This window comes from Salmo salar, chromosome ssa13 (assembly GCF_905237065.1).
Source record: "Salmo salar chromosome ssa13, Ssal_v3.1, whole genome shotgun sequence".
In the NCBI taxonomy this organism is placed as follows: domain Eukaryota; kingdom Metazoa; phylum Chordata; class Actinopteri; order Salmoniformes; family Salmonidae; genus Salmo; species Salmo salar.
This window is the reverse complement of record NC_059454.1, coordinates 89208893-89221141: the sequence shown is the minus strand read 5'-3', so window position 1 is coordinate 89221141 and position 12249 is coordinate 89208893. Positions and strand designations below refer to the sequence as shown.

The window sequence follows — 12249 nt, the reverse complement described above, 5'->3', positions numbered from 1 at the left end:
TAATTTCTACACTGTACTGTATTTACTTGTCATTTTACAGTGTGCAGTCCATGCATTTGTTTTGGTTTATCCTCAAAGTAGAAGTACTGTGGATTATGTCAACAAATGTTGTGGGATGAACCAACTAAAAACCTAGAAAGACCCTTACCCCCCCTCCCTCTCTCTCTCTCTCTCTCTCTCTCTCTCTATTTCTCCTAGTGTTGCGTGATGACTTCAGACAGAACCCTCAGGACTTGGTGGTGGCGGTGGAGGATCCTGCCACCCTGGAGTGCCAGCCTCCTCGTGGGCACCCTGAGCCCACCACCTTCTGGAGGAAAGACAAGGCCCGTCTGGACCTCAAAGATGACAGGATCACTGTGAGTACTACGTCCCGAGGACCCGGTCCTCTGTGTCTGCTCTCATTATGGATAGCTAAAATATACAGATTAAATGACCCCCCCCATCCCAGATTGTCTGATGTAGACTTTGTTGAGCCATCTCTGTTGTCTGACTGTCAGATTCGTGGAGGGAAGTTGACCATCTCCAACACCAGGAAGAGTGATGCAGGGATGTACGTGTGTGTGGCCACCAACATGGTGGGAGAGAGAGACAGTGAGACGGCTCAGCTCTCTGTGTTCGGTAAGGACAGATACTGGACAGACACTTCTCTCTGTGCTTACCTGTAATGGCTGCAGTGGCTACATGCTATCTGTTTATGTTTTAAAACCTTGCTTAGAAAGCTTATAGACTACTGTCTTGTCTGTCTATGTGTTTTGTGGTTTTCCAGAGAGACCTACTTTTGTGCGTCGGCCGGTGAACCAGGTGGTCCTGGTGGAGGAGAGTGTGGAGCTCAGGTGTCAGGTGCAGGGAGACCCACCTCCTTCTCTACGCTGGAGAAAGGATAATGTGGATATACCCCGCGGCAGGTGAGGAGAGAAAGTGTGTGGGTGCATATGTTTGTGCATGTGCGTATGCAGAACATCCCTGGTCATCCCTACTGCTTCTGATCTGGCGGACTCACTAAACATAAATGCATAGTTTGTAAATGATGTCTGAGTGTTGGATTGAACCCCTGGCTATCCATAAATAAATAAATAAAAACTGGAAAATGTGCCCGTCTGCCTTGCTCAATATAAGGAATTTGAAATGATTTATGCTTGTACTTTTACTTTTGATACCTAAGTACAATTACATGTACTTTTGATACTTAAGGATATTTAAAACCAAATACTTTTAGACTTTTACTGAAATAGTATTTTACTGGGTGACTTTCACTTTTACTTGAGTCGTTTTCTATGAAGGTATCTTTACTTTGACTCAAGTATGAATATTGGGTTCTTTTTCTACCCCTGTGCATATGTGTGTGTGCATGCTTGTGAGTGTGTGTGTGCCTATGTGCCCTACGTGCCTGCGTGTGCGTTCTTGTCTTTTATGATTCCTGTTGTGGCTATAGTTGAAACGTGTTGATATATGGATTGTGAGGCAGGACTAATGAGTCCCAGGCTGAAGCTGGAGCAGGTAAACACCTGACATGTTACTACAGCGTTGCTTTGATCACGGTGCCTAACATTGTTTCTCAAAACCCACTGAGTCCTGTTCTTAAACCCAGATTAAATGTAATATGCTACTTAACATACGCATGCTACCCTGAGGTACAGATTGGATTTGGTATGTCTTCATGCTCTTGTGTATGCTGTCTGTGAGTGTGAGTGCATTCGTTTAGCATATATTGACATTTACCTGTGCATGACTGCATGTACAATATATACACCACGACCAAAAAGATGTGGACACCTGCTTGTCGAACTTCTCTTTCCAAAATTATGGGCATTAATATGGACTTGGTCCCCCCTTTCCTGCTATAACATACTCCACTCTTCTGGGAAGGTTTTCCATTAGATATTGGAACATTGTTGAGGGGACATGGTTTCATTCAGCCACAAGAGTGAGGTTGGGCACTGATGTTGGACGATTATTATTGTCTGGCCCGCAGTTGGCATTCAAATTCATCCCAAAGGTTTTTGATGGGGGTGAACTCAGGGATCTGTGCAGGCCAGTCAAGTTCTTACACACTACTCTTGACAAACCATTTCTGTATGGATGTAACAACCTTCGTCATCTGAAGAAGATGAATCATCGGACCAAAACGCAGCGTGATAAGTGTTCATGATTATTTTAATAATTGAACACTAAAACAAAAATAACAACGAGTATAGTGAAACAGAAATTAACTAGCCACACCAACCCTGTGGTAAAAGGCTACCTAAGTATGGTTCCCAATCAGAGACAACGATAGACAGCTGTCCCTGATTGAGAACCATACCCGGCCAAAACAAAGAAACACCAAAACATAGAAAAAAGGACATAGAAGGCCCACCCTAGTCACACCCTGGCCTAACCAAAATAGAGAATAAAACCCTCTCTTTGGCCAGGGCGTGACAATGGACCTCGCTTTGTGCAAGGGGGCATTGTCATGCTGAAACAGGAAAGGGCCTTCCCCAAACTGTTGCTACAAAGTTGGAAGCAGAGAATTGTCTAGAATGTCATTGTATGCAGTAGTGTTAACTTTTCCCCTCACTGGAACTAAGGGGCCTAACCCGAACCATGAAAAACAGCCCCAGACCATTATTACTTTGACAGTTGGCACTATGCATATTCGGACAGGTAGCGTTCTCCTGGCATCTGACAAACCCAGATTCGCGCATCGGACTGCCAGATGGTGAAGCGTGATTCATCACTCCAGAAAACACGTTTCCACTGCTCCAGAGTCCAATGGCGGCGAGCTTTACACCACTCCAGACGACGATTGGCATTGCGCATGGTGATCTTAGGCTTGTGTGCAGCTGCTCGGCCATGGAAATCTATTTCATGAAGCTCCCAACGATCAGTTCTTGTGCTGAAGTTGCTTCCAGAGGCACTGGGTAGTGAGTGTGGCAACCGAGGACAGACAATTTTTACACTGTAAGTGCTTCAGCACTCGGCGGTCCCATTCTGTGAGCTTGTGTGGCCTACCACTTTGCGTCTGAGCTGTTGTTGCTCCTAGACAATTCCACTTCACACTAACAGCGCTTACAGTTGACCAGAGCAAGCCTAGCAGGGCAGAAATTTGACGAAGTGACTTGTTGGAAAGGTAGCATCCTATGACGGTACTACAGTCGTGGCCAAAAGTTTTGAGAATGACACAAATATTCATTTTAACAAAGTCTGCTGCCTCAGTTTGTTTGATGGCAATTTGCATATACTCCATGTTATGAAGAGTGATCAGATGAATTGCAATTCATTGCAAAGTCCATATTTGCCATGCAAATGAACTGAATCCCCCAAAAAACATTTCCACTGCATTTCAGCCCAGACCAGCTGACATCATGTCAGTGATTCTTTTGATAACACAGGTGTGAGTGTTGATGAGAACAAGGCTGGAGATCACTCTGTCATGCTGATTGAGTTTGAACAACAGACTGGAAGCTTCAAACGGAGGGTGGTGCTTGGAATCATTGTTCTCCATCTGTCAACCATGGTTACCTGCAAGGAAAGAAGTGCTGTCATCATTGCTTTGCACAAAAAAGGGCTTCACAGGTAAGGATATTGCTGCGAGTAAGATTGCACGTAAATCAAACATTTATCGGATCATCAAGAACTTCAAGGAGAACGGTTCAATTGTTGTGAAGAAGGCTTCAGGGCACCCAAGAAAGTCCAGCAAGCACCAGGACCGTCTCCTAAAGTTGATTCAGCTGCGGGATCGGGGCACCACCAGTACAGAGCTTGCTCAGGAATGGCAGCAGGCAGGTGTGAGTGCATCTGCACACACAGTGAGGCGAAGACTTTTGAAGGATGGCCTGGTGTCAAGAAGGGCAGCAAAGAAGCCACTTCTCTCCAGGAAAAACATCAGGGACAGACTGATATTCTGCAAAAGGTACAGGGATTGGACTGCTGAGGACTGGGGTAAAGTCATTTTCTCTGATTAAATCCCTTTCCGATTGTTTGGGGCATCCGGAAAAAAACATGTCCGGAGAAGACAATGTGAGCGTTACCATCAGTCCTGTGTCATGCCAACAGTAAAGCATCCTGAGATCATTCATGTGTGGGGTTGCTTCTCAGCCAAGGGAGTGGGCTCACTCACAATTTTGCCTTAGAACACAGCCATGAATAAAGAATGGTACCAACACATCCTCCGAGACCAATTTCACCCAACCATCCAGGAACAGTTTGGTAACGAACAATGCCTTTTCCAGCATGATGGAGCACTTTTGCCATAAGGCAAAAGTGATAACTAAGTGGCACGGGGAACAAAACATAGATATTTTGGGTCAATGGCCAGGAAACTCCCCAGACCGTAATCCCATTGTGAACTTGTGGTCAATCCTCAAGAGGCGGGTGGACAAACAAAAACCCACAAATTCTGACAAACTCCAAGCATTGATTATGCAAGATTTGGCTGCCATCAGTCAGGATGTGGCCCAGAAGTTAATTGACAGCAATCTAGGGTGGATTGCAGAGGTCTTGAAAAAGAAGGGTCAACACTGCAAATATTGACTCTTTGCATCAACTTCATGTAATTGTCAATAAAAGCCTTTGACACTTATGAAATGCTTGTAATTATAATTCAGTATTCCATAGTAACATCTGACAAACATATCTAAAGACACTGAAGCAGCAAACTTTGAAAATTAATATTTGTGTCATTCTCAAAACCTTTGGCCACGACTGTAGATTGAAAGTGACTGAGCTCTTCAGTAAGCCCATTCTACTGCCAATGATTGTGTATGGAGAGTGTATGGTTGTGTGCTCAATTTTATACTCCTGTCAGCAACAGTGTGGCTGAAATAGCTGAATGAAATAGCCAAATCCACTAATTTGTCCACATACTTTTGTATACATAGTGTATGATGAACATAATTCAATTTCTTTACTCTATTTCCTCCTTTCTGTCTGTGTTTCTGTATGTATATTTTAGTATTCAAGCTCTTGATTTTCAATGATATACAGTGCATAAAAAAATGCACAATACCCCATAATGACAAAGTTTTTACAGTTATTAAAAATGAAAAACAGAAATACCTGATTCACAAAAGTATTCAGCCCCCTTGCTATTAGACACGAAATTGAGTGCAGGTGCGTCCTGTTTCCACTGATCATCCTTGAGAGGTTTCTACAACTTGCTACATGTGGTACATTCAATTGACTGGACATGATTTGGAAAGGCACACACCTCTCTATACAAGGTCCCACAGTTGACAGTGCATGTCAGAGCAAAAACCAAGCCATAAGGTCGAAGGAATTGTCCGTAGAGCTCTGAGACAGGGTTGTGTCGAGGCACAGATCTGGGGAAGGGTACCAAAACATTTCTGTAGCGTTGAAGGTCCCCCCTCCATTATTCTTAAATGGAAGAAGTTTGGAACCACAAATACTTTTCCTAGAGCTGGCCACCCGGCTAACTTTGCAATTGGAGGAGACGGGCCTTGGTCAGGGAGTCAACCAAGAACCCGATGGTCACTCTGACAGAGCTCCAGAGTTCCTTTGTGGAGATGGGAGAACTTTCCAGAAGGACAACTATCCCTACAGCACTCCACCAATCAGGCCTTTATGTTGGAGTGGCCAGACAGAAGCCACTCCTCAGTAAAAAGGCACATGACAGTCCGCTTGGAGTATGCCAAAAGGCACCTAAAGGACTCTCAGACCATGAGAAACAAGCTTCTCTGCTCTGATGAAACCAAGATTGAACTCTTTGGCCTGAATGCCAAGCGTCACGTCTGGAGGAAACCTGGAACCATCCCTACGGTGAAGCATGGTGGTGGCAGCATCAGGCTGTGGGGATGCTTTTCAGCGGCAGTGACTGGGAGACTAGTTAGGATAGAGGAAAAGATGAACGGAGCAAAGTAAAGAGAGATCCTTGATGAAGATCTGCTCCAGAGTGCTCAGGACCTCAGACTGGGGCGAATGTTCACCTTCCAACAGGACAACGACCCTAAGCACACAGCCAAGACAATGCAGGAGTGACACGTTTCTGAATGTCCTTGAGTGGCCCAGCCAGAGCCCGGACTTGAACCCGATCTAACATCTCTGGAGAGACCTGAAAATAGCTGTGCAGCAACACTCAGCATCCAACCTGACAGAGCTTGAGAGGATCCGCAAAGAAGAATGGGAGAAACTCCCCAAATACAGGTGTGTGAGCTTGTAGAATCATACCGAAGAAGACTCAAGGCTGTAATCGCTGCCAAAGGTGCTTCAACAAAGTACTGAGTAATGTGTCTGAATACTTATGTAAATGTGACATTGAATTTTTTACGAATGTTTTTTTTAAACCTGTTTTTACTTTGTCATTATGGGGTGTTGTGTGTAGATTGATTAGGGAAAAAACGATTTAATCAATTTTTGAATAAGGCTGTAACGTAACAAAATGTGGTAAAAGTCAAGGGGTCTCAATTCTTTCCGAATGCACTTCAGAAAGTATTCACACCACTTGACTTAAAAAATAAATAATGTTACAGCCTGAATTTGAAATGGCCAACACACAATACCCCATAATGTCGAAGTGGAATAATGTTTTTAGACATTTTTACAAATTAATTAAAAATGAAAATCTGAAAGGTCTTGAGTCAATAAGTATTCAACCCCTTTGTTATGGCAAGCCTAAATAAGTTCAGGAGTAGAAAATGTGCTTAACCAGTCAAATAATACATTTCATGGACTCACAGTCGAGCAATGATTTTCAAACAGAGATTCAACCACAAAGACAAGAGAGGTTTTCCAATTCCTCGCAAAAAAGGGGACCTATTGGAAGAAAGGTTAAAAAAACAGACATTGAATATCCCTGTGAGCATGGTCAACGTATTAATTACTCTTTGGATGGTGTATCAATACACCCAGTCACTAGAATTATACAGGCATCCTTCCTAACTCAGTTGCTGGATTGGAAGGATACCTCTCAGGGATTTCAAAATGAGGCCAATGGTGGTTGTAAAACAGTTACAGGGTTTAATGGCTGTGATGGTAGAAAACTAAGGATGGATTAACAGCATTGTAGTTACTCCACAATACTAACCTAAATGACAGAGTGAAAATAAGGAATCCTTTACAGAATAAAGGCACTAAAGTAAATCTGCAAAAAATGTGGCAAATAAATGAACTTTATGTCCTGAATACAAAGCATTATGTTTGGGTCAAATCCAACACAACACATCAATGAGTACCATTCTTCATATTTTCAAGCATACTGTAGTGGTGGCTGCATCATGTTATGGGTATACTTGTAATCGTTAAGGACTGGTGAGTTTTTCAGGATAGAAATAAATGGAATGGAGCTAAGCACAGGTTAAATCCTAGATGAAAACCTGGTTCAGTGTGCTTTCCACCCTTCAGCAGAACAATAACCTAAAACACAAGGCCTATTGCACACTGGAGCTGCTTACCAAGACGACATTGAATGTTCCTGAGGGGTCTAGTTACAGTTTTGACTTAAATCAACTTGAAAACCTATGGCAAGACTTGAAAATGGCTGTCTAGTAATGATCAACAACCCAAATTGACAGAGCTTGAATAATTTTTAAAAGAATAATGGGCAAATATTGTACTATCTAGGAGTGTAAAGCTCTTAGAGACTCACAGCTGTAATCACTGCCAAAGGTGATGTATTGACTCAGGATTGTGAATACTTATGTAAATTAGATATTCCTGTATTTCATTTTCAATACATTTGCTAAAATTTCTAAAAACATGTTTTCACTTTGTCATTATGAGGTATTGAATGTAGATGGGTGAGAGAGAAAAAAAAAGTAATCCATTTTGAATTCAGATTGTAACACAACAAAATATACATAGAATAAGTCAAGGGGTATGAATTATTTCTGAAGGCATTCTACCCGTTCTAGCTAGACTCAAAGAAATAGTCATTTTATTTATATAGCTACACTACACAAGACCCAAGCTCTAGCAATACCATATATTTAGGCCACTATTATGTATCATTATCTAATTGAAGTGGCCATCAGGACAACTGTCCAGAGCAATAATCCATTTACACAACTGGCTTTAGACATGCAGGGTAGTCTGAGGTTAGAGTCCTTAGCCTGGTGTCACAGCAGGAGGACTATGCTGCCAATGGAGTCAATATGTGATTAGGTCCACAGCATAAAACAACATTTACCATAACTCTTTGTCCCTCCCAGCAGCCGGCTTTACTCTGTTGGCCTGGCTAGTTTCACAGTAACTGAAAACTCTTTCACAGTTTGCCAATGTCAAATCCCATATAACGTCTTTGACCCTATTGGGATCTGTATGAAAGGAAATATATGTTTCAGTCCATGATATACTTTAACCTGTCTGGGCCAGTGGGACGCTTGCGTCCCACCCTAATCAACAGCCAATGGAATCGCGTCGCGCTAAATGCAAAACCTCATAAATGCTATAACTTCAATTTCTCAAACATGACTATTTTACACCGTTTTATAGATACACCTCTCCTGAATCGAACCACGTTGTCCGATTTCAAAAAGGCTTTACAGCAAAAGCAAAACATTAGATTATGTCAGCAGAGTACCCAGCCAGAAATAATCACACAGCCATTTTCAAAGCAACTAGCATGCATCACAAATACCCAAAACACAGCTAAATGCAGCACTAACCTTTGACAACCTTCATCAGATGACACTCCTAGGACATCATGTTACACAACACATGCATTTTTTGTTCGATAAAGTTCATATTTATATATAAAAACAGCATTTTACATCGGCGCATGACGTTCAGAAAATCTTTTCCCTCAAATGCTTCCGATGAATCAGCGCTACAATTTACAAAATTACTATTCGAAAACATTGTTAAAATGTAATATTGTCATTCAAAGACTTATAGATTAACATGTCTTGACTGCCATCTCTTTGCCAGATTTAAAAATAACTTTACTGGGAAATCACACTTTGCAATAGACGACGTGGTATGCCCAGAAAAAAAGTCTAGGCTATAAATGTTGGAGCCATCTTGGAACGATCAACCATCAAAAATACTATTGTAAATAATCCCTTACCTTTGATTATCTTTATCAGAAGGCACTTCTAGGAATCCCAGGTCCATAACAAATGTAGTTTTGTTCAAAAAAGTTAATAATTTATGTCCCAATAGTGTTAGAGCGCTCCGAAGGCTAGTGAAAATGTTCCGTGTGCATCTGACTTGTCGTCAGGAATGAGCAAAAAAAATATATTTAAGTTCGTTCAAACATGTCAAACGTTGTATAACATAAATCTTTAGGAGCTTTTTCAACCAGGGCTTCAATAATATTCCATTGGGACGGTTGCATTGTCTTTCAAAACGTTTCGAAAAGGGAGAGTACCCATAGGCGCCGACGTCACAATGGTAATGGCCCATCCCCTGTGACCAAGATAAACATCCTCTCTTTCAGTCAATTTTGATAGTAGGAGACTCAAACCACTTTGTAAAGACTGGGGACATCTAGTGGAAGCCATAGGAAGTGCTAAATGAATCACAAGCCCCTGTGTGTTTCAATGGCAAATGTTTGAAGTGATATCCACACATCAGATTTCAGTTTCCTGTCAGGATTTGTCTCAGGGTTTTGACTGCCATATGAGTTCTGTTATACTCACAGACACCATTCAAACAGTTCTAGAAACATTAGGGTGTTTTCTATCCAAATCAAACAATTATATGCATATTCTAGTTACTGGGCAGGAGTAGTAATCAGATTAAATCGGGTACGTTTTTTTATCCGGCCGTGCAAATACTGCCCCCTAGCCCTAACAGGGTTAAGTGTGTATTTCTAAAGGAAGTACCCTGAAGTAGTAGTGGTGTGGGAGAGAATTAAGATAGTGTTGGCTTCAGTCTGTGTGTTCAGCAGGACCATGTGTCCGAGACGGGAAGTGGCCGTGAGGAACGTTCTCTCAGACTGGGGTAGAATAGAGTAGTGTCTGTCTGGCTGTACTTCCATCTGGCTGTCTGTCTGTCTACTCCCTACTCACTCCTTTCTCCATCCTTCCCCCTGATTCCAGAAACATGCCCTACTTCCAGACCTGCCATTCTCTCTTTCTCTTTCTCTCTCTCCTTCCTTCCTTCCCGGCCTCTCCTTCCCCATCCCTCCCAGACCAGCCCTCCAGGGAGGTGTGTATGTGGGTCAGAGATGTGACGTGACTGGAGTCTTCACAAGTTTCAGACTGACACACCAACTGTCCGAATGGACAGAAAGCTCTATCGATATTCTCCCCCTCACTTTTCTCACCTCTTGCATCTGTGGCCCCACCCCCCTCATTCTGTTTCAGTGCTCTGCTCGTCTCATATGTCCAGACGTTATGGAAGACTGGACAGATTTACCGTTTACTGGTCTGTCTGCTTCAGAGACCAGAGGAGGCCCCTTAGAGGGGAGAGTCCAGTTCCATAATGTTCCATGCTCTGTAGCCATGTCAAACCCTGTGCCCTTGATTGATGGACTGGTAGACCTGATCTGTTAGGACTGGTGTTTCTCTGAGTGATGAACTGTTAGCCCTGCTCTGTTAGAACCAGTGTTTCTCTGAGTGATGAACTGTTAGCCCTGCTCTGTTAGGACCAGTGTTTCTCTGAGTGATGGACTGTTAGACCTACTCTGTTGGACTAGTGTTTCTCTGAGTGATGAACTGTTAGCCCTACTCTGTTAGGACTGGTGTTTCTCTGAGTGATGAACTGTTAGCCCTGCTCTGTTAGGACTGGTGTTTCTCTGAGTGATCGAATGTTAGCCCTGCTCTGTTAGGACTGGTGTTTCTCTGAGTGATGAACTGTTAGCCCTGCTCTGTTAGGACTGGTGTTTCTCTGAGTGATGAACTGTTAGCCCTGCTCTGTTAGGACTGGTGTTTCTCTGAGTGATCGAATGTTAGCCCTGCTCTGTTAGGACTGGTGTTTCTCTGAGTGATGAACTGTTAGCCCTACTCTGTTAGGACTGGTGTTTCTCTGAGTGATGAACTGTTAGCCCTGCTCTGTTAGGACTGGTGTTTCTCTGAGTGATGAACTGTTAGCCCTGCTCTGGCTGCCTTAATCGACTTCCGCCTCATCTGCTCCCGGGGAGCAGTTGTTGTGGGGGTTAACTGCATTGCTCAAGGGCAGAATGTAAGATTCTTCCACCTTGCTGGCTCTGGGATTAGACAGCCTTTCTCTTTCTCTTTCTCTCTCTCTCTCTCTCTCTCTCTCTCTCTCTCTCTCACTCTCACTCTCACTCTCACTCACTCACTCACTCACTCACTCACTCACTCACTCACTCACCCACTCACTCACTCACTCACTCACTCACTCACTCACTCACTCACTCACTCACTCACTCACTCACTCACTCACTCACTCACTCACTCACTCACTCACTCACTCATACACACATAGCACACACACACTCACACACACCCCACAGTGGGTGCCTCTTCTTCATAAATATTGAAATAGAGGAACAGTCAGGGTTCCAGCTGAAAGCACCTTTCATTTTACCTTGCCTTTCAGCCCTGCACAATTGGCCACCCTTCTCCTCCTCCTCCTCTGTAGCAGAATGTAGTCTTTCTGCAGCGGGTAGTTTTAAGTGTCTCAGAAAACCTTGCTTTATTTTTCAAAACAACCTTATCTCCACAGCCTATTATTTTATGTAAGCTTTACTCTAAAATGTCCCAGAAGTGGATTGCGTTTCTTACTGTATTGTACGTAAGCATACGGTTACATTTTTAAGTGTAATTGTTATTTATATAGAACATTGCCCCTTTTTCCAACCGTATCATAGCAGCCATTTAGTAAAACAGCCATGGCATGCAAGCCAGCAGAGGTGCGAGACTGATTACTGCAAGCTTGACTTGTGTAATGTCAACCTCTCCTCTCCTCCTTCCTCAGGTATGACATCCGGTATGAGAAGGAGGATTTCCTCCTGAGGATCAAGAAGGCATCGGCTGGCGACCAGGGCACCTTCACCTGTGTGGCTGAGAACCGTGTGGGCAAAGTGGAGGTCTCGGCTACCCTCACCATCAGGGGTGAGTATATATTACTGTAGGAGACAGACAGACACCAGTCCTGTTCCTGGAGCTGTGGTAATAGTCTCAGCAGGGTGAGTCCGTGCGAGTGTTATTGCCCCCCTGATGTGAGCCTGGAGCTGGGCTCAGTCCCTCTCTCTCCCAGGGCCCAGACTGAATGATTACACCAGGACCTCCAGCCTCCACACAAAGATGAGCAACTTAACCAGAACCAATTGTGCTACACACCCTGCATCCCTCTCTCCACTGGGATGCTAATAGAACTGGTGCAGTGAGACTCTGGTAGGGTATT

At 43.4% G+C, this 12249-nt stretch overlaps 1 protein-coding gene across 5 annotated transcripts in view; it reads left to right on the top strand.

Moving 5' to 3' along the window:
- Positions 1-12249, top strand: part of LOC106568109 (roundabout homolog 2) — a 243519-nt gene that overhangs the window by 172928 nt on the left and 58342 nt on the right. For all 5 annotated transcript variants that reach the window (XM_045692357.1, XM_045692355.1, XM_045692356.1 and 2 more), the window contains exons 3-6: positions 199-356; positions 498-618; positions 767-905; positions 11821-11957. In XM_045692357.1, the coding sequence (XP_045548313.1) occupies positions 199-356; positions 498-618; positions 767-905; positions 11821-11957 (555 nt within the window). The remainder of the gene's footprint in view (positions 1-198; positions 357-497; positions 619-766; positions 906-11820; positions 11958-12249) is intronic.